Below are 21,743 nucleotides of genomic sequence, written 5' to 3'. Positions count from 1 at the left end.
ATTGCAACGGGAAACATAGAGAAGTAACTTAAGCTTTGTTTTTCTAATTAAACTAGATCTATAGTCTATAGACAAGGAGCTTGATACACAAGTCCGCTAAATTTTGGAATTATATATATATAATTCTCTTCATGGCGAAATATCACTCTTTTATTTCTGCATGTCGGACGGACTAGAGTTACCCTACGAAAAAAAAAGAGAAAAAAAGGGGTGGGGGGTAGAACAAGTAGTATTCATCCGTCACAAAATAGCAGTTTTGCAATTTCAGGAGATTCCAGGAGCTCCTGGTAAATCGACAGGAGGCTGCGGGAAATCTTTTATAAGTTATAAAATGGTTTAATTTAAATTATTTATACACCTAGAATTAGCGCGGGTCCTATGAAAGTGCGGGTCCCACTGCGGTCGCATAAGTTGGAGTGGCCCAAGGCCGGCCCTGCATAATAGCGGCGTATGCTACGCCGCCGGTCGACTAGTATGTATTATATGGGAAACTGATTGCCTGACGTTCTGCTGGCAACTTGCTAGCAATATGGTAGGCAACTAGACTAGACTATTATAAAATATTCCTTAAGAAGGGCAGCTATGTGTTACAGACTTAGACCTGGAGGCCGCTCACTGTGACGACTATATGAACCCAGACAGCCTATAGATACTACTGACCATAGTCTCCCCCTTCATTTCTCTATGTTATCCTGGAACGTGAGAGCAGTTCTATGAGAGGATTCTCACTTCAAGTCTTTCTTCTACTCTCATTTGTTTGTCATCAGACCAAGCGCTGTTTGATTGCTATCACTGACTGATCATACCGTCCGTTTGTTCCTGTTTTTTTTTTCTCTCCCTTATGTTGTGGTCGCAAAAGGCTCTAATGATTTCTAAGATTCTCACAGTGGTATTAAGGGATATGTCTTAGCCTTATCTCTTATGTTCAGTCAGCATATGTATCTGTACACCCAGTACTTACTCTTGATTGAAATGGACTTTCTAAGTAGTCGTTAGTTCATGACGTGAGAAGCAAGGGGTCTTTGGAAGAATAAGACATATTGTGTCTGCTGAGACATTCTTGGCTTCCTCTATTTTGCTGGTTAATCCTAGAAGGAAAGTATATTTTTGTCCATGTATATAGGCTAGATGATGAAAAGCTTATCTTATGAACAATACTAATAAAAGCAGCGTGCAGCGTACTTTGGTCATGGTTGGTATCCCTATGTCATGATAGAATTATTCAGCTTTGTTGTTCAGTGATTTACATATTATCTTCAGATATTGCTATCTGTTATTTTGATAATGATTCATTAGCGTTTTCATTGGATGTGTTTTGTTTGTATATATAAAAGGCGCTGTACAGGAGTGAAACTTTAGTGACCAGTGAAGACACTTTTATGACTTGGTTAAGTACCTCGCGGACTTAGATTCTATTCAGAAAGCGCCCGATACGTCAAAAATAAAAGTGCCTTGACATTCAACATAAACATTGCTTCTATTGGATTCAAGTACGTCAGAAGCGTGCAAGGGGATTAACTTAATTTTGATTTGTTTTGAGGATTTTCCACTCAAGCTGAGGATTTGTTTCCCCTCGTGCCTTTTGTAGTTTTTTCTTCTAAAAAGACATCTGTGGATTAATTAGTGTTTTTTTTTCGCCCCTCTTTTCGTGGTGGATATTTTAATTTTGTTGTGTGTGTGTGAGCTCATTGCGTGTGCGTTTCCATGGCAACCAAAGGCCCCGAGCTCAGCAGCAGCGGCACTTCGTCCACCATGCTGCCCATGCTGAGCAGATCAAGACGACCTTCGGCCATGATAGAAGAGCGAGATGTCAAGCTTTGTAAGGTGAGCATTTGTAGAGTCATTAGTTGGGTCCTTAATCTCTCACTGTTGTTCTCTCTCTCTCTCTCTCTTCCCCCCTTTTTTATTCCTCAACCTCTTATCAAGCAAGGTGCAGTGTTATCTTCTCCTACCCCCACCCACGTTGATTTAACAGACACACTCAGAGACAGTTTGTTTCCGAGACATTACAATGTTGAACCAAAAAATGTTTCTAAAAACGTCATGAACACAGCGTGGGCCTCGCAGTCCGCTGTAGTGACCAGTACTTTGTATCTTAGTTTTATCGGAACATCACGGTCAACGACGATTTCTGAACCCAAAAAAAAAAAAAAAGAGAAACATTTGAACATGAACTTAACACTCGACGATGAAAAACACCAACTCATTATATACAAATGTATAATAATAATATGTGGACAACTATAGAGTCAACAGTTTTAGTGACTGCGGGGGAACTGGAAGAAGAGAATGTGTTAGATCTGAAAGTAGATTTTCTGACTTGTGGAAAAAACAACTTAAAATTATTTGTTTTAAATATTGGCTTAAAATGTGCAACTAGTCCGCTTTACGTAGATTTAATTAATACAGAAATATTTGAGTCTCCTTGGCTCCTTGTGATGGAACATGTGCGTGTTGGTAGAATTGTGATGGAACTTTGAGTAAGATTGAGGCTGATGAGTAGATCTATAGGGGAAGGGGAAAGGAAGGTTCACGTGTATGGCTAGAGTTGTAGTTTTTTCAAAGCTTACATCAAATATGTCCGTCTGGTAACAAGTTTGAACAGGTTAGTTCTCTCACACCCATTTTAGGATCATGTTGAAACTTTGCTCAATTAGTTATTGGCATAAACAAACAAAAACAACAACAAACAACAACAAACAATTGGTGAATTATTTACTGGTAATTAATTATTTTGTTTAATACCAACAATGGAAATTAATCCTTCAGTATTTACATACACGACTAAATATGTTATTTCTTCCACACCCATATCGGATCAAGTTGAAACTTTAAACAATTATGTATTTTATTTAACACAACATGAACCAATTAAAAATTTAACAACTGAACTCATTATTGGTAATGAATACTTTGTTTGATATCGAATAAGGGAAATAACGTCTGCATTATAGCGAAATATAGTTATAAATGTGCGGATTTTTTTCCCTTAGATAAACTTTGTATTTTTAAATATATATTTTGCTTTTTGTGTATTGACGTTATTAATTAAACAATACATTATAGAGTTGACTTTATCTGTAATAGAAGTTTCATAACTTTACTCTAGATTTCTATTAAAGTTGAGTCTGACGCCCACAAGAGTTAATTAAATTAGCTGTCTTGGAGTCACTGCACATTTTAAAAAAATAAAATAAACTTGAGAAAATCCTAAATGCTGCTGGTAAGACATTGACAACAAACAAACTGCACTTGGACACCTAGTTGAGAAAAACATTGCTAAGAAAGCTATAAAGATGTTAAGCCTTGAAAACAGCTTCTGGTCCAGGATTGTAACATTTTACCATCATCAAGGAGATACCGGTCACAAAAATAAATTGCCACAAGAATTCGTTTGTTCTTTAGCAATTAAATCATTGAACAAAATGTAACTTATTTAGACCCTCCCGGACAGTTCGGCGCATTGGGTGGCAATCTGCTTCTTACTGTTGTACATTTCACATGCAATGCTTTAGAGAAACTGTGGTATGAACGTATAATGTGTGTGCTGTCGTATAAATTGTTTGCTCTTATTGTCATATGTAATGCTTAATTGGAATACATTTCCTCACGGATAATAAAGATTATTATTATTATTAAAATATAAATTAGCTTAAACTTAAAAAACACAAAAATCTATGTACTTCACGGTCTTATGCAGAAAAATTTCTTGATTTACTTACACGCGTGAACCTGTTTGTTTGTGTCTCTTGTTTTCTCCATAAGATGTTCTCACCAGCTGTCCAATGTTATCTTTCTAACAAATGCATTTTTAGGCCACTAAGTGTTTTGTAGACTTCAACTTGAGTCTGTTATAATGTGCATTCGTCTAATTTTTTTTTGCGTTGTGGCATTCTTTTGAGAGATTTTTACAGTCTGACCAATGAATAGCGACAAATGTGTTCCACACTAAAGTTAACACTATGATTAACTTGAAATTGGGTGTTTGTTTGTTTTGTCGATTCCATTCAGACAATAATAAGAGTAAAAACAGTGAACTGAAAACAATCTAGAGATCTCATGAACCACAGGACAGACTGAATGATCACTCTCAGCTGATGAAGTGACATAACAAACTGCCGACCTTGAAACAACCTGCCTTGAGTGTCTCGACTTTCCCGAGAGACGAAGTGAAAACCAGACTGCAACTTGAAGACATTCAATTTCAATCTAATAATCATCCGCAGCAATTTTTTAAAATAAAAATACTCTGAAATTAGAATTTCTACAGGGTGTTGACAAAATTCAGTTTTCCAAATTTAATATCCCATACTCAGGCAATTAGTGCATGTTTGTTCTGGTCATGGTTCGAGTCTTCCTCGGGGTTCATCTGTTTTGCTATATATACAAAGCTTATATCAACTCAGTCTTTCTGCCTGTCGGTCTGTCTGATAAAAATTTTGTACGATGAGACATGAATCACTAAAAAAAAATTAACTAATTAGTCAATTAACTACTGGTTATTAACTATTGTGTTTGATACCAACAAGGGAAATTAATCCTTCAGTATCCACAGATTTGGCTAAATATGTTGAGTTTGGTGCCCTTATATAATTATTCACATGTTTTCTCCCACACCCCATTCTAGGATCAAGTCAACAAAACATGAATCAACCTAAAAATTAACTAAATTAGTCCATTAATTTTTGGTATCTTAATGAATTGCACCAATAGCGTCTTATTGTATTAGAGCGAGAGATGCAATTTAAAAAAGGGTCTTTGTTAGTCTTTGGAAGAAGCCTCGGCTTCAATACTTGACCCTAGATATGGAATTGTTTGTGACGACGATTATGGAAAGACATGGGCGGGCTCTGGGTAGGGATGCGGAGGTCAGTAAGCAGATGTTACACCGGTGCCTGGTTGATGCTGGGCGGGGCGCGCTTCGGGGTCCGTGGTTTGATTCCTCCCCATGGCTCATCTATGCTTCTTCACTTCTTCTCTCAGTTACCTTGGTACCTTTTAGTGCTGCTAGATAGGTTATATGTCATGTTTAAGAAAAATTACGTGTCAATTTGAACCAAGTTTGTTTAGTATAAGATACTAATTTCTGTTATTAAAAAAATATTCTGGCCCGCCAATTTTGTTTCAGTTTTCAGCACGCTCCTAGAAAAATTTTGCCCATCACCGCGTCTTCGACAAACTTTGGTTGTTGTTGTTTTTTTCAGGGGCCAGCTAGCCCACTTGCAAGTGTCCTGTCTTCCCACACTTGGTTCTGAGATATTTTTATGAGCTAGCAATGTACCATTCCTCCCTTCCCCTCCCTCTATCTTTCTTTCTCTCTCTCTCTCTCTCTCTCTCTCTCTCTCTCAGGCTAGTCCTCTTAAACAGGCCTCTGGTTTTGATGAATGAACGAGGAAGTTCCCTGACTTAGTCGGCGTTTTAAATTACAGCTAATCCTTTGGGATCTGACCCTTCCCCTTTAGAAAGCTGGAGACTTTATTTTCTTAACACGAGTTTTGTTTTAGCCGTTGAACAAGAAAGCTTGAGTGACGATAATAAATCATGTATTTATTTTGGCCTGTTCATTAGAGGGCCATGGTATGGGCAAGCCACCATTGTTTTGTGCTGTCAATTTCTCATGTTTAGAGCTCAAAAACTAACAGCCTTTTTTTAAAATCCGATTTCGAAATCGCACTTTTCGTGCTCGAACGTGAATGCATGTACTTTTGTTTTTTTAATTCAATTTCTATGCACATAAATAAAAACCATTTTTGGAACTAGATTAATAATGCAGTTTTCCCACGGTCTTTTCTCAAAAATAGACATGTAAATTTCGAATTTAATCTCATTTGCATGACCGGAAATTAAAAATTTAATTTTATTTGCATCTTTTATCGTGTTAAAATAGTTTGGTACCCCAAATGAATATTCTTGTTATTTTTTAAATAATATTAATTTTATGTACAGACGAATAAACTATTTTTTTAAAGAAGAAATAGAATTCAATCTATGACAAGCACATTTGCATCTGTATTGAGATTGACTGAATTACACAATCTTCTATAATGTAGTCGTATATTATGTATATGACTGAGTGGTAAAGCGTTTGGCTTCCGAACCGAAGGGTCCAATTTCAATTTCAGGATCTTTAGTGCGCCTTTGAGTCCACTCAGCTTTAATGGATACCTGAGGATAGTTGGGGTAAAGTAATGGCAGTTGGTCGTTGCACTGGCCACATGACACCCTCGTTAACCATTGGTCCTTTTGTTTCTAAAATTCATCCATAGAAATATCTTTTCTTTTAATGACGACCCGAATTTACATAAGCATGGACCATTTAAAAACCATGATTACAAAAGACATTTGGTGATTTTCAGTGGCTGTATGGGATACCAATAACTAATAACTTTGGTAAGGTTACATAGTGCTACTTGTTTTCACCCATAATATCTGTTAATGACAGTAATTGTATCCCAGTGGTTCATTCGAGGTCACTGCTGGAAGTGCGATGTAGGTCCAAGCATGTGTGTAACGTAATTGTGAGCACGGCTGACCCACAGGGTCCGCCTACGAGTTTGATCTCCACTCTTCCAGTCTTCTCTGTTATCTTATATTAATTTGAGAGAAGTAGGTCAGTGACATAATTGCTTACACATTCACAGTTAATAGGTACACACACATATACACATACACACACATATATAGATGTCTAGAGCAGCCGTGTACACACATTTGTGCCATATAAAAGCGTTCACAGTGAAAGTAGCTGACTCAGCAAGAGCACTGTCCTAGTCATTGCACCCAGTAGCCGCGGTCATCTATTTTCCCCTTGTTGTCATCTTGTTGTTAGCAGATGTGCCCTACATTGTCGTCTGTTCATGGTTTCTCCCACTCTAACCTATGGATAACAACTAGCTGACTCGAGATTGAAATCAGCTTAGTCTAATGTTCAAGGTTTGAAGACGTCTGTCGTAAACGTTTGAACTTTTTACCTCGGTGTTGAGCAAGACAAGAACCGGGCAACGAGTTTCTGTGTATATGTTACTGTTTGTGGGTGTGCGTTTGAATTTGAAACAGTAATGCCCTGATTTATAACATTTGTCCAATTAGTTCAGCTGGTCGTTTTGGATAGGTCCCCGTGTATAACCACTGTCTGTGTTAGAAGTGTGGTCCATTGTCCATGTGTGATAACCACTGTGTTAGATGCCAGGTGCTAGAAGTGAGGTCCATTTTCCCTGTGTGATAACCACTGTCTGTGTTAGATGCTAGGTGTTAGAAGTGTGGTCCATTGTGACTGTGTGATAAACCACTGTCTGTGTTAGATGCCAGGTGCTAGAAGTGAGGTCCATTGTCCCTGTGTGATAACCACTGTCTGTGTTAGATGCCAGGTGCTAGAAGTGAGGTCCATTGTCCCTGTGTGATAACCACTGTCTGTGTTAGATGCCAGCTGTTAGAATTGAGGTCCATTGTCCCTGTGTGATAACCACTGTCTGTATTAGATGCCAGGTGCTAGAAGTGAGGTCCATTGTCCCTGTGTGATAACCAATGTCTGTGTTAGATGCCAGGTGTTAGAAGTGAGGTCCATTGTCCCTGTGTGATAACCACTGTCTGTTTTAGATGCCAGGTGTTAGAAGTGAGGTCCATTGTCCCTGTGTGATAACCACTGTCTGTGTTAGATGCCAGGTGCTAGAAATGTGGTCCATTGTCCCTGTGTGATAACCACTGTCTGTGTTAGATGCCAGGTGTTAGAAGTGAGGTCCATTGTCCCTGTGTGATAACCACTGTCTGTGTTAGATGCCAGGTGTTAGAAATGTGGTCCATTGTCCCTGTGTAGTACCGTATCCACTGTGTTAGATGCTAGGTTTTAGAAGTGTGGTCCATTGTCCGTGTGTGATAACCACTGTCTGTGTTTGATGTCAGGTACTAGAAGTGAGGCCCATTGTCCCTGTGTGATAACCACTGTCTGTGTTTGATGTCAGGTACTAGAAGTGAGGCCCATTGTCCCTGTGTGATAACCACTGTCTGTTTTAGATGCCAGGTGTTAGAAGTGAGGTCCATTGTCCCTGTGTGATAACCAATGTCTGTATTAGATGCCAGGTGTTAGAAATGTGGTCCATTGTCCCTGTGTAGTACCGTATCCACTGTGTTAGATGCTAGGTTTTAGAAATGTGGTCCATTGTCCCTGTGTAGTACCGTATCCACTGTGTTAGATGCTAGGTTTTAGAAGTGTGGTCCATTGTCCTTGTGTGATAACCACTGTCTGTGTTTGATGTCAGGTACTAGAAGTGAGGCCCATTGTCCCTGTGTGATAACCACTGTCTGTGTTAGATGCTAGGTTTTAGAAGTGTGGTCCATTTTCCCTGTGTGATAACCACTGTGTTAGATGCTAGGTTTTATAAGTGTGGTCCATTGTCCCTGTGTGATAACCACTGTCTGTGTTAGATGCTAGGTGTTAGAAGTGTGGTCCATTGTGACTGTGTGATAACCACTGTCTGTGTTAGATTCTAGGTGTTAGAAGAGTTAGTACATCCGTCTGTCGCCTGTTTCCAGCATCTGTTTTCCAATTCCCAAAATGTCTCAGCGGTAATGTGTTGTCCGACTGTAATGTGAGCTACTCAATCACTCCCCCCTTCTTAACATGTCCTGTTACATACTTTTACTTTGCTGTTGAGGTAGACTTGGTTGTCACCATAATGTACCCATGTACAGCTTTGTAATTGGTTTCATAATGAACTCATTCTCCTGGGTAATTTCTTTTCGAAAACATTGACTTGTAATAAGCCAAGAGTCTTCTCATTCTATCTCTGAAATCCACTTTTGAATGTGTTATTAAGACATTAGTGATCAACCTTTCTCTACTTCAATCCATAAGTCTTAGTCCTTTTTTTGTATATCTCCATCTCTGGTACTGCATGCAACATTGTTCTTCACTGTTTGAGATTGTAGCAGCTTTAAGAACTTTCACTCTTGATAAAAAGAATTATTACTAACAAGTAGATGGTAAATGTCACATGCATCACAATCTTGTGTCAACATTTCTCTTGAAGCCAATGGGCCAATATATTCTGTCATTTGTTTATGTTTATGTTTGTGGCTCTCGTTAAACACTGGATGCTAGATAATTGACGCCGTCAGAATGTTTATCTGCTTCATACAAAGACACGCGACATGCACTTTAATCAGTCTGCTGCTCATAAACAAAGTTTATCTGTCTCCCCCCGCCTCTCAACGCATACGCACGTACTAAGCCCGCCATCTTTAAGTAACTGATAGGTTCTAAAATTAATCTTTTGTGACAATGTTTACCTGTAAAATATTATTAAAAGCTTATGTGTTAACCTCTCTTCCTCTTTAATACACACAAGACACACACCAGCTCGTTTGCGTTTATGTGTGTGCTTTATTTTTAAGGGGAAAAAACTCATGTTATTATGTTAGTTAGTCGGGAAAGTCAGTTGTTTCCCTTCGTTAATGGACCGCAAAATACTATTATGGTTTTTGCACGGGTAGCGGAGCGTGGCATCTGTTAATGTCCACTTCTTGAAATGAATCAAGCATGTCGAACATGAAGCCCACGGTCCACATGTGACGGATAGCTTGCATTAATGCGGCCCGAAGATAAGATAATGTTTTGTTGATAACAGAATAACTGTACAATTTTATCAAAAGGTCTTTAAATCAAAATGAATTGCGTGTTTTTGGAGGCTAATAATTTCATTATTTCTCACGCATAGCAAAAGTTTAATTATTTAATTCACGTACTGTAGTGTTTCCCAAAGTGGGGTACGTATACCCCCAATGGGTACCGGTACGGGAAGACTTTGAAGGGGGTGCGCGTTGCACCTCATTAACTATGCTGATTTTTAAAAATACCCAGTTATTATGTTCTGTTCATAAATTCAAACGTGTGTGTGTGGGGGGGGGGGGGGCGAGGGGCACTCAGTATTACAAATATTAAAAAAAGGTTACACTTAGCTCAAAAATTTCCGAAAATTTGACAAAAGTATTTAAAACTATCTTACTTAATAACCGGAATAGCTATCAAGCAATTTAACTATGTAATGATGATGACTAGATTAAACATAGCCAAGGTAGAAAATTGTCGAAGCAGGACGTTTTAGAGCAGCTGTCTGTTGAGGGGATCATTTTGGCACTATAGTTATGTTTATTAGTTATGTGCTTAATACATTATGGTCAGAACTTCTCTTGTCGGGTACTCGAAAATTGTAGCTTTTTACAAGTTAGTCTCGATAAATTGAGCACATCAAAAAACGCGATGAGCACAGTAGCTCAAAGACTTAGCTTTTTGAAATGAAAAATGGTCTCGTTCTCAAGTGTAGGGGCCACTGTTATATTAAAAATAGACCTGTGTCTGACCTAGTTGATTTCAACATCAATTTACGAAGTAGAGTACTTAATATAAAAACATGAAACAAATAGAAAACTTCAAATGAATCAATGAAGTTTGTATCACCTTACAGAAAAAGAAAGCGTATTAGTATTTTAATTCCGCCTCTGGTATATGACAAACTTTTCTTTGCTGTCCATGACCTCAACGTTTGAATTGTCCTGAAATAGGTTTCAATATTTTATACGTTGTCAATAAGTCAATACCGATGACAGAGACCCAGTGCCATCCACTTGACAATGTATTACTTAGTACCGGACTAATCCTTTCCGCTTGGGCAAAGTCAGCCTCATCTAGTGGCCAGCCATTCGAACACAAAAAAAAAAGTTAATGTTTATATTACAGTACAGAAGTTAATTCTGTTCAGCGCAATGCCTCAGAAAGCTAGAATTGGGTTGTGTCGAGGGAACTTTTTTTTTCTTCTTTTTTTTTTTCTGAAAATCTGTGTTCTTGTAAAGGAAATAATAGAGACACTGATGTTTGTGAAGAGATGCTGAATTCTTTGCTGAAAATGTGCATAGAGTTCTTTGGATGGTTCAAAGTCTAAATGGTTTTCTTAGAGGAGATAAACTTGATTTCAAAATGAAATGTGTGAGTTCATTTCTCTTGGATTTTGTTCATTTTGCAAACTTTTTTTTTTGCCGATACATACAACATGCTTTGACTAGGTATTATTAAAGAGAGAAACAAACAAAAAAAGCCCATGTGGCCCTGGTGTTGCGGAATTAATTGATGTTAATTTTCGGAAGACAGTAGATTAAATAATGCCCGATAGTGTGATATGCACGCAGAAAATATATTCTTGTCTACACGCGATATGAGGTCATTCTCAAGTCTGTTCAACCGGCCAGTTGGTACACATGTTACCTACTACATTACTGGTCAGTAGCGTCTGCTAACTCATTAAAAACTGCTAAGCGATGCGTGTCCCTGCCCACACAGTTTGTTGTTTGATTTACGGCAGGATTTTTGTTTTTAATTACCAAATGGATCCCCGTAATGTAATAGTGTATTATATCGCGCACATAGAGAAATATATTATCAGGAAATGATGTGTATTTATCAGGTTATTCAAATGGCGAAAAGTAAACTAAGACCAGCTGGCGGACAACTATGCAGGTCGAAACTGGGTTTGCGTGTCATGTGAACTACTGCACTCGTCCTTAATCTTCGGAATCAAAGACATTGTCATTTATCAGTTTATTTCTACACCTAGTGTTCCATTAGCCAGAAGTAGTGCAGTTCACTCTCTTGCCATGACTATAAAGAGAGGTTCTGGCCTAGACAACAAATAATAGGCCATTTGGCTCCCCCTAAAAATTAAAAAAGCGCATAAAGGTGGTACCCTAAAACCCACTATCAAAATTTCTAGCCTCGACCGAGTAGTAAGCCTTTAGTTCTGCAGCTTTACTTTCTACGTCTTTGTGTGGGTCAGACAGTGACCATATGGCCGTTCAAACTGTGACTGTAAAGGGTGTCAATTTAATAACCCTTTTTACAATTTACAATACCTCTAAAACAAGTCAGAAAGTCATGGAACCATGAACCTGCATGAATGCTGATCTCAAAAACGGCTCTATAACGGTTTTCTTAGAAATCAAAGAGTTGATGTCTATCGCTGAGAAAAGAATAACTAGCTCATTGGCCATATGGGGCTCTAGTTTGACCGTTATAATTTTTCAATTATAATTTTTGAAAGAAAAAAATTAATAAATGTAAATTTGGCTTAATAGCTAGACTTCGATCTAGAGCCACCATCGGTTTTAAAAGGACTATAGCGAATTTCCGACTGTAAGGCATTATTGATTCAAAAAGAGTTGAGGACAATTTAGCGCATCGTCTTCCTAAGTCTAGATTTTAATGAAATTATTCAATTAAAAAAAAAAACTTGACATAGTCAGCCGTAGTGTACCGATAACTGAGTTGTTTACTAAATTTAAGGTCGCTTTAAGTTTATTGATAGATTTTTTCAGCTTTGCTTATTTGCTTACGTAAATCTAATATAGATTACGCCTAGATTCTAGATATAGACTAGATCATAAGAGCTCTACTTGTAATGAAGGTATCAATAAATAATTGTTTTTTTTGTTTTTTTTTACTACAATTCCCGCTGGCCTAATCGTTCGTTCAAGCAGCTGACGGGTTCAAGAAAGACACATTTTTAAATTAATTTTTTACAAAAAATATTTTTTATTATTTTTTTTTTTTATTTTATTTTAAAGTAAAAAATCACGTGAGTTCACCATCTATGTTCAAAGTGTACTGATTTGTAACCTCATGATTAAAATGTTCAGTTGTGTTCTAAAATTATTTGTAAGAAACTCACTTGAACGAGATACAATTTACCTCTAGTCGTGCGTCTTCCCAGCCGATTTAGTTCGACAGGTAAGTATTTCGTTTAGGGGAAAAAAAATGCCTTCAGGTATTTTGGCAAAGGGGAAATAACTGTTATAAACGACTGACTAATTTGTCTTTACTGGATTATGTCCCTTGGAGTAGCTCTATAAGCATAGACCTTACCGGTACTGTCATAATAAATATTTTTACGAAGAGAAAATGGTGGCAAGTCTTGACCAGTGCACAAAGCACGAGCTTCCTAGTCCGACGTCATTCTAAATGTAAGAGATACACCATTGGTTTCTCAGCAGTATGCTTTACAGTAGAAATGCGATAGATCTGTGGGTGCGATTTGATTATTGTAATTATATACAGTGATTAGTTCTATTTTTTCGATTTTAAAACGAAAAGAGGAGGATTTTAGCTAACAGTTTGTGTTTGTTGTTAGAAGCTTATTATTTGTCCAATAGTGAGAACTTTCTGGCCTCTTCTGCTACGTACGTTCTCTGCTGGAGCTTCGCATAATTTATGATCTGGCTGATAACACAATTGATACATTTTACTTCCCCCCCCCCCCGCCCTTTTTTTTGTCGTTGATGTACGTAGATCTTACCTCTTTTATTGCACCTAGTAAGCTGATACCATGTGAGCCAGATAACTCTGCAGACTCCCCATATCCTAACCCCCCCCCCCACACACACACAAACATCTGTTTTGAGCTTGATCAAATCTATTCGTTATTTATAAGGAACCCCCCCCCCCCATGTCAGTTCCGTCTACACGTCCCTCTGACTAGTATCACGATTTTTATTTGGGGGAAGGGTGGTGGAGGAGAGAGGTTGTTTGGTAATTTGGACTTGAGCCAGTGACGTAAACCTTTGTCTGTGTTCATGTGTTTCTAGAGCTCGCCATACTGTTGGAAATGTTTACAAACCTTTATTCAGAAGAGACAAACTTTTTTGTTTGTTTGTTTGTTTTACAGAATAAGGGAGGTGTGTTTATATTAGTATAATGTGTAGGTCACGATTGCGAAATCTTGCGTGCTTGCTTGCAATGGGGTATAGATTGATATAGTATGAGATATGTTGTCTTCATATTACATTTTGGCAGTTGTATGTTTGGAGGAGAAAAAATGCCTTCTATCTCTCTCTCTCTCTCTCTCTCTCTCTCTCTCTCTCTCTCTCCTCACCTCTCTATCTTTCTCATCTCATCTAGCATAGACTATGGTCTGCTCACGTTCGATGGCTTTGTTGTTATTGTTGCGAGCGTGACATAATGTCTGGTCACTTAATTAAAGGCCGGGCTGAGTGTGAGTGAAAGTATTGGGCTAGGCCAGGAAGAAAGTAGAAAAAGAGCCCCACTCCGCCTCCCACCACCAGACACGAAGACCTGGACTTTTTGGAAACGGGAAGTGGCTTTTCTTTTTCATTATCATTGTTCATTTTCTGATACTGACCTGCGTTTGTTTCTACTAATTACAAGTAAATATGCATGTTAAGGTTCTGACCACAAAAAACTACCCTATTTAATGGCTAGGTGAATCAAGTTCGTTTAGAATCATTAAAATACAAATTTAAAAAAAAAGGCAAAACATGGGTTTTATCCAAACTTAGATGTGCATGCGACTTGTTTTAAAAAAAGAACATTTGAAATTGTGTGTGTGTGTGTGTGTGCACTTCCCCTCTTTTAGCCAGCCATTGATATTTTGTTTTCCAAGCTTCTATCAACTCCTATATCTGTTTTGTACTATTTTGTAGACGTTAGATAGATATATATATATATATAATATGTTGCTTGATTAATTATCGAAACTGTCATTGATTTTATAAACATTTCATAAAATGTGCGTTGTCCTGCACTCAGATCGTGCTAATATTAAGTTTACACGGACATTACTGCGTTGGGATATCGAGATAGATAGTAGTTTATTATTTGGTTCAAATAAATCAGGCATGTCTTGAATTTTTGTCAAGAATATTTTACTACTTATTTATTTTTTATTTTGTTCTAATTTAAAATTTAAGCTTACCCCGAAATGTTTTCAGTCAATGAAACACTCTCAAAAGCTTTGTTTTATTTTATGCCGTAAATCCCTTCACTGTTATTGCCTAATATTATTGACTGTGTGGGTGGTGAGGGAACTGGGCTACAGATTCTATTTGCCTACGTTTGATGGGACTACGTTGGTCTTGATTGTGAATGTTTATGTTGTAAGTTTCTAGGTCAAATAGTTCTACGTCTAACAGCGCTAAATACATGTGACCCTGCCAACTAAAATCATTTGATCTGGTAAAATGAGAATCAAAGATACCGGCCGCGAGACAGGACTGAAATGTCTCAGAAGTATCTCAGGACATTGAAGTTCGCATTTAGTGAACTCCCAGACTACATCTCATCTAGTATAGTGTTAAGGTTATATCTTGCCTAGTATCATCAAAATCAAGGTTTTCAGGTGGGTCTTCAAAATTATGTAAACAACAATCTATTTTAACAAAAAGTCTGGAAAATATTTTAACAAGTTTGGATTATGTATTTAAAAAAAAAGATGAGATTGGTTAAACATGACAGGCCGAACACGTCCATAATTAAACATTCTCTCACACTCCTTTGGCGACATGCGTTTATTTGTCTTCAATAAAATGTCGCAATTAAATCCTTCTTTATATAGAATAATGATTTATCAAGTATTTTAATTATTATGTATCAAGTATTTTAATTATTATGTGGTGTGACTGTTTCTATCAAGATCTAAAAAAAAAACATCTGCCGTATCCCAAATGAATGAGTTTACCTACATGACGTATCCACTGTTGTGCTTTCAGTATGCAAAGTATTCAGATGTTGTTACATTAAGTTACCCAAAGCTTGTGCCCAAGCGTGAAATGTATCACCTTTACGTCAGACACAAATAGTAACATACTAATGAAAGTTCTCAAATGCATTCTACTTTTTGTCTAAACACTTTTGAACATTTGTTTCCTTTAGTAGCGTGATGGTTTTAGTATTGAGTTTTCAATACATTCTTTACATTTGCTGTACTAAGTTATCCTTCAACAATATTGAAACTTGTTCAATAGTTGTAAGCTACAGAGTTTAGGGGCTACAGAGTTTAGGGGCTACAGAGTTTAGGGGCTACAGAGTTTAGGGTTACAGAGTTTAGGGTCACAGAGTTTAGGGCTACAGGTAGCTAGAGGAAGAGGGAGAACGTTGTATTGCCGTACACATAATACATAATGAATGTCAAACTGAAATGTACTTACTTTTCTTGCAGGAAATCAAGTACAACTTGACCCCCAATCGTCCACGTATCAGAAGCAGGTCAGTGTCACAGTCTTCAACAGACAGCTACAGTTCGGGTAAGTTGTTGTTTTTCTCTCTTCAGTGGTCTTTTGGTGTTTTTTTTTAGTCAATTCTCTGGTCTGTTTGTGTCATCCGATATGAATGGTCTTCTGTGTGGGGTGGGGGGGGGGGGGACAGTATCAACCATTGGCTTGTTGGTACCCTCATCGATCACTTGTTAAGTCACCTGTTAAAAAAACAATAGTATAGACATTAGACGTGTAGGTGTGCGTTTGTAATGTTTGTTGTTTTTTCTATTGTACGGTTGTATCTTTGAGTGTGTGTTTGTGTCTGTGCCAATGTGTTGTTGATGGTTATTATTGTGTCACATGTTTTGTTTTGTCTCACTTGCCAATTATTTCCACTACATTCCTAATGAAGGGACCTGGATCGATGCCCATTGAGGCTGAGGCTTGACGCTAGTGGCTCAAGCTGGACTCAAACTAGGATCTGCTCCTAAGTGGATTTCAGTGCCGGACATTTATTCTAAGCATGGATTTGATTGCTGGGGCCTTATTATGCCTGATGGAAATGATTCTCGCTGTGATAAATAATCCATTAAATATATGAAAATTATCTGTACTATTGGACAGAGATGTGTACGCGTAAACAAATGTCTCAATCATTCTAATTGTAAATATCGTGTGCGCTGAATGTTTAAATTGTTTGTGTACGAGAGCTTGCAGTAGACATGTTGTTTGTAAGACACAACCAGAATGTACAGGATGGGGCATCAATGACTAGGGCAGACTGTGTGGTGATAACGACCAGTTTGAGGCTGTGATGTCTGCATTAGATGTTGCAAAGAATGCAGCTACAGGGTTTTGCGTGGTCATGTGATATACAGCACTCATCCTTAATCTTCGGAATCGAAGACAATGCATTATTATTATTTGTATTATTATTATTTGTATTATTATCATCGTAGAAATGAATTAGTTCTCAATCTCTGGCGCTGCTAGGGTCGAGCTTCGTTAGAGAGAAACAAAATTCACTGTAGTCTCCCTTCAACAGTGTTCACTGAGAAATTTTCAGGTGACAGACAACGAGAATCTTCGTATGGATGTTATTATTGTTACAAATGAACAGTGATGGGTAGAGGTCAACGTATGACCCCGGCGAGATGACACAGCAGCGAGTGTTCTCTGAAATCTACATGTACAAACAAAGACAGGATGTGACGTGTCCTCACGTGTTGTTCCAGGGGACGAACAGATCTAAGTAGGGGGACAGTTACTAATGAATAGTGACAGATAGAGGTCACAACTTGTGACCCCGGCAAGATGACACTGCAGCCGATGTTTTCTGGAATCTACATGTATAAACAAAGACAGGATGTGACGTTTCCTCACGTGTTATTCCAGAGGATACTAGCCGTGTTTGTGCAACTTTGGACAAGCGATTAGGGACTCTATATAAGCCAGAGAGTTAATGTGAACGTCAGTCGTATGGAGTCGTGAGTGAGCTGTTACAGTCGATACAGACTATGTAAGACGTGTGCGGCTCTGTGGAAGAGAAATGTGTACGACTCGATGCAAGTTAACTAGGGTAGAGTTAACTGGAGTGGACTACTGTCGTTAAAGTCTAAACAGCGAACTACAGTGGACTTGAGCCGTTACAGTCGATACAGTCGATGTAAGACGTGTGCGGCTCTGATTCGGTAGACTTGAGTACGACTTGGTTCAGCTTTGGGAGACCTGGAGCGACACTGGGAAGTGTGTCGTTGGTCTGTTCTGTGGAATACGGCTCGAGGAAAGTTGAGAAGAAATGAATTGCAACGAAGTGAAGAGATGAATTGCAATTAAGTATAGCTAACTGTAAACTGACAGATATTGTACAGTCTTCTACGCTACATGTTACAGTAACGAATTGTTAGAGTTAATAGTCATTAAAGTTATATGAAACTAAAAGTTTAGTCGTCAAGTTCTTTGCTGTGTTTTTATTTGTGTGCCAACTAATACATCTAGCCAGAAAATTCAGAAATACGTAACAATTGGTGTCAGAAGTGGGATATTTCTGTCTAGAATGTGTTCCATCAAACTTCTTATTGAACTTGACATGAAAGAACTTAGACAAGAGCTTCGAGAAAGAGGTCTACAGCTTAACGAAAATAAGGAAACGCTAACAGCACGTCTCAGACAAGCCCTCTTGGAGGAAGATGAGAATCCGGACACTTGTCAATTTGAAATCAAACCTAATATGACGGAGCTCCTGAGAACTTTGCAATACAAAATGAACTCGGTGAAAGAAAGCATTAAGAAGATAGAATCAGAAATCAACACTAGATTTTCTTCATTTAACCAGTTGATCAAAGCCATGAATGAGAATGAACAAATAGCTACCACGCCCAACAAGACAGAAGAACAAACAAATACGATAAAAGATCAAACTAGAATCATGATTAACGAGCTGCTGAACACCCAACATAATCAGATTGAGTCGACAGATGAAAGAGCTACACCATTGATGAACAGCGAACAATTGTCCAACCAAGGATGTGGCGATACAGACAATTACGATAAGGATGCTGGTGATGGTTGTGCTGTATGTGTCTGTGATAGCAAACCAAACGAATGTGGCCCACAAGAAATGAAAAGAGACGGTAGCTGTTACTATTTCAACGAGAAGCAGAATGAGACAGCTGAAGAAACAAGAGAAGAGACCTATAGTTTGACCGAAGCTTTTGCTACAGATATACCTGATATGAGTACCTCAACCAGCCAGACAGATCAAGACAACGTTGGGTCTGAGTCCAAGCCTGTTGCTGTGGGCCTTAAAGACTTCTGTCTATCTGTCATTGTCTACGAGAGGAACTCGAAGCTGGATTATTGCACCCATGCGTTTGACAAGAACTGTACGTACGTAGCTATGCAAGAAGACTGTGAATGCCAAGAAATACACCAACAAGCTCTAGACTTAACAGAAGCTTGTACAGCTATCAAGGTAGGCGTGAGAACCCCTGGTGATAGTCAAGGAATTACAATAGAAACTGATGCTGAAGTTGATGGACCTTTGCACGTTGAATGTTATCAACCTGCCCCACAGTCGAGTCCTCCAGACTCGGATGAAGGTGATGACGTGTTTGACAACTTGCCTTCAAGTGGACTTGCAGCTCATTCGCAAAGCACCCATCGAAGAATAATGCTGAAGCAACTTGTTAGATCAACAGTCTTGATGACTACAGCTATGAAATACAATGCCTTCCTATGTGCTAAGTCGCTGCCATCAGCATTGATCGACAAGAAAGCAAGACAACGACAACGACATCAACGCAACCAAAGAAATATCAAATTGAGGAGGCGGAGAAAGCGACACATGCAGAGTGCAACGTGGATGGCTCCAACAAGATCAAGATACAAACCCACCCCTTCTCCCACTGATAGACCCCCACCTTCATTTATGAAACTCCATAGCCCATGTTGTTAGAAAACAAGCCCACCACTTCTCCCACTGATAGAACCCCACCTGCACTGATGAAACTCCACAGCCCATGTTTTTAGAAAGATTCTGTCCGGAACCATCAGACCAAAGAAGAAAGCCTTACTATCAGTTGAAAGTGTGAAGCCACTAAAGAATAATTTAAGAACATTCCTCATGAGAATAGCTTGATGAAGTATAACAAAGGTTTTAGAAGAACGCTAATTAAGTCAGAAGCAAGAAGGACAGAAAAGAAGTAGTTTAAAGATGTCAGAACTGTAGTGAGTAACCATCTGTGACAGAACTGTACAAGAAGATCAACCCAACAGACATCGTACAAACCCAAAGTCAGTTGCTGTTGTAAGAAGAACATGTGAATATTGCTGTACTGTGATGAACCTGTGTATCTCTGAAGAAGCTCTGTAAAAAGATGCTGGAGAATGTAAAACTCAGCCAGTGAAGCACGAACTCGTTAGAATGCTGATGAATTTTCTCGACAAGAGTGCCCAATGTCGTCATCTGAAGATCGATGTTTCCATACCAAGATTGATGAAAACATTTGTGAGGACCTGCTGAAAAATGAGGATTTGGCTCCCATTCTTCTATGGAAAGAAGATGGACAACGGCCAGATTGAAAGAACATCTCTGAGAAGGGGGCAACCACCAAAGCTTCCTTCTTGATCGTCGATCGATTTCATCAGTATCGTGGTGAAGTAGAATCTGTTCGGGACGAACAGATCTAAGAAGGGGGCAGTGTTACAAATGAACAGTGATGGGTAGAGGTCAACGTATGACCCCGGCGAGATGACACAGCAGCGAGTGTTCTCTGAAATCTACATGTACAAACAAAGACAGGATGTGACGTGTCCTCACGTGTTGTTCCAGGGGACGAACAGATCTAAGTAGGGGGACAGTTACTAATGAATAGTGACAGATAGAGGTCACAACTTGTGACCCCGGCAAGATGACACTGCAGCCGATGTTTTCTGGAATCTACATGTATAAACAAAGACAGGATGTGACGTTTCCTCACGTGTTATTCCAGAGGATACTAGCCGTGTTTGTGCAACTTTGGACAAGCGATTAGGGACTCTATATAAGCCAGAGAGTTAATGTGAACGTCAGTCGTATGGAGTCGTGAGTGAGCTGTTACAGTCGATACAGACTATGTAAGACGTGTGCGGCTCTGTGGAAGAGAAATGTGTACGACTCGATGCAAGTTAACTAGGGTAGAGTTAACTGGAGTGGACTACTGTCGTTAAAGTCTAAACAGCGAACTACAGTGGACTTGAGCCGTTACAGTCGATACAGTCGATGTAAGACGTGTGCGGCTCTGATTCGGTAGACTTGAGTACGACTTGGTTCAGCTTTGGGAGACCTGGAGCGACACTGGGAAGTGTGTCGTTGGTCTGTTCTGTGGAATACGGCTCGAGGAAAGTTGAGAAGAAATGAATTGCAACGAAGTGAAGAGATGAATTGCAATTAAGTATAGCTAACTGTAAACTGACAGATATTGTACAGTCTTCTACGCTACATGTTACAGTAACGAATTGTTAGAGTTAATAGTCATTAAAGTTATATGAAACTAAAAGTTTAGTCGTCAAGTTCTTTGCTGTGTTTTTATTTGTGTGCCAACTAATACATCTAGCCAGAAAATTCAGAAATACGTAACATTATTATTATTATTATTATCATTATTATTATTATTTTTATATTACAGTGAGGAATGAAAAAAAAAGTCTCATGAGAATCTAAAAGGCAACGCCCTAATTTGCTATTAATAGTCAGAAAAAAAAAGTTTGAGTACGTTTAGAAATAAAAAAAAAATCATCCTAACTATCATAGAGAGGGGCATGTTACAGTAAAACGTAGACATGTCTGGGCTGTAGATGGCAGTGATGAGCCCTGGAGAAGAAACAGTAGATTTCTTCACTGGTAATGATTTCTTCTTGACCTGAAAGCGATCACAATTAATTCCCAGGGGTTACTGGGTCAAGTCAGTTCATTGATCAGCAGAAACAAATCGATGCTCGAATTCTTTTGTCTAAAAAGAAAAAGAAAATGCTTCAATAGAAAGAGAGAAAGAGTTGCCCATTTCCTTATCAAATTCAGATTCTCGTCCAGGACGTGGCCATTTAATCTCTCCCTTAACTGCGTGGCCGAGGTAGTTCTGACCCTAACACCAGTGGGATTGCCTTGAACTTAGGGCCGAATAAAAAAAATCAATCGATTGAATCTAACGTTATTTAGAAGTATGTATTTA

General features: G+C 38.6%; 2 protein-coding genes across 5 annotated transcripts in view; one reads left to right on the top strand and one right to left on the bottom strand.

The window, feature by feature from the left end:
• LOC106053893 (uncharacterized) overlaps positions 1–16,126 on the bottom strand; it is a 59,482-nt gene extending 43,356 nt beyond the window's left edge. Inside the window, exon 1 of the mRNA XM_056026400.1 lies at positions 15,985–16,126. The gene's annotated coding sequence lies outside the window, so the exon portion shown is untranslated. The remainder of the gene's footprint in view (positions 1–15,984) is intronic.
• Positions 1–21,743, top strand: part of LOC106053828 (S-adenosylhomocysteine hydrolase-like protein 1) — a 112,236-nt gene that overhangs the window by 32,375 nt on the left and 58,118 nt on the right. For 3 of the 4 annotated variants that reach the window (XM_056026391.1, XM_056026390.1, XM_056026392.1), the window contains exons 2-3: positions 1,335–1,824; positions 15,996–16,080. In XM_056026391.1, coding sequence (XP_055882366.1) covers positions 1,705–1,824; positions 15,996–16,080 — 205 coding nt within the window. In that variant the 5' untranslated portion in view covers positions 1,335–1,704. The remainder of the gene's footprint in view (positions 1–1,334; positions 1,825–15,995; positions 16,081–21,743) is intronic. The other variant, XM_056026393.1, reaches the window with a different exon arrangement.

The sequence above is a fragment of the Biomphalaria glabrata genome, chromosome 4 (assembly GCF_947242115.1).
Source record: "Biomphalaria glabrata chromosome 4, xgBioGlab47.1, whole genome shotgun sequence".
In the NCBI taxonomy this organism is placed as follows: Eukaryota; Metazoa; Mollusca; class Gastropoda; family Planorbidae; genus Biomphalaria; species Biomphalaria glabrata.
This window is presented reverse-complemented; position numbering and strand designations above follow the sequence as displayed.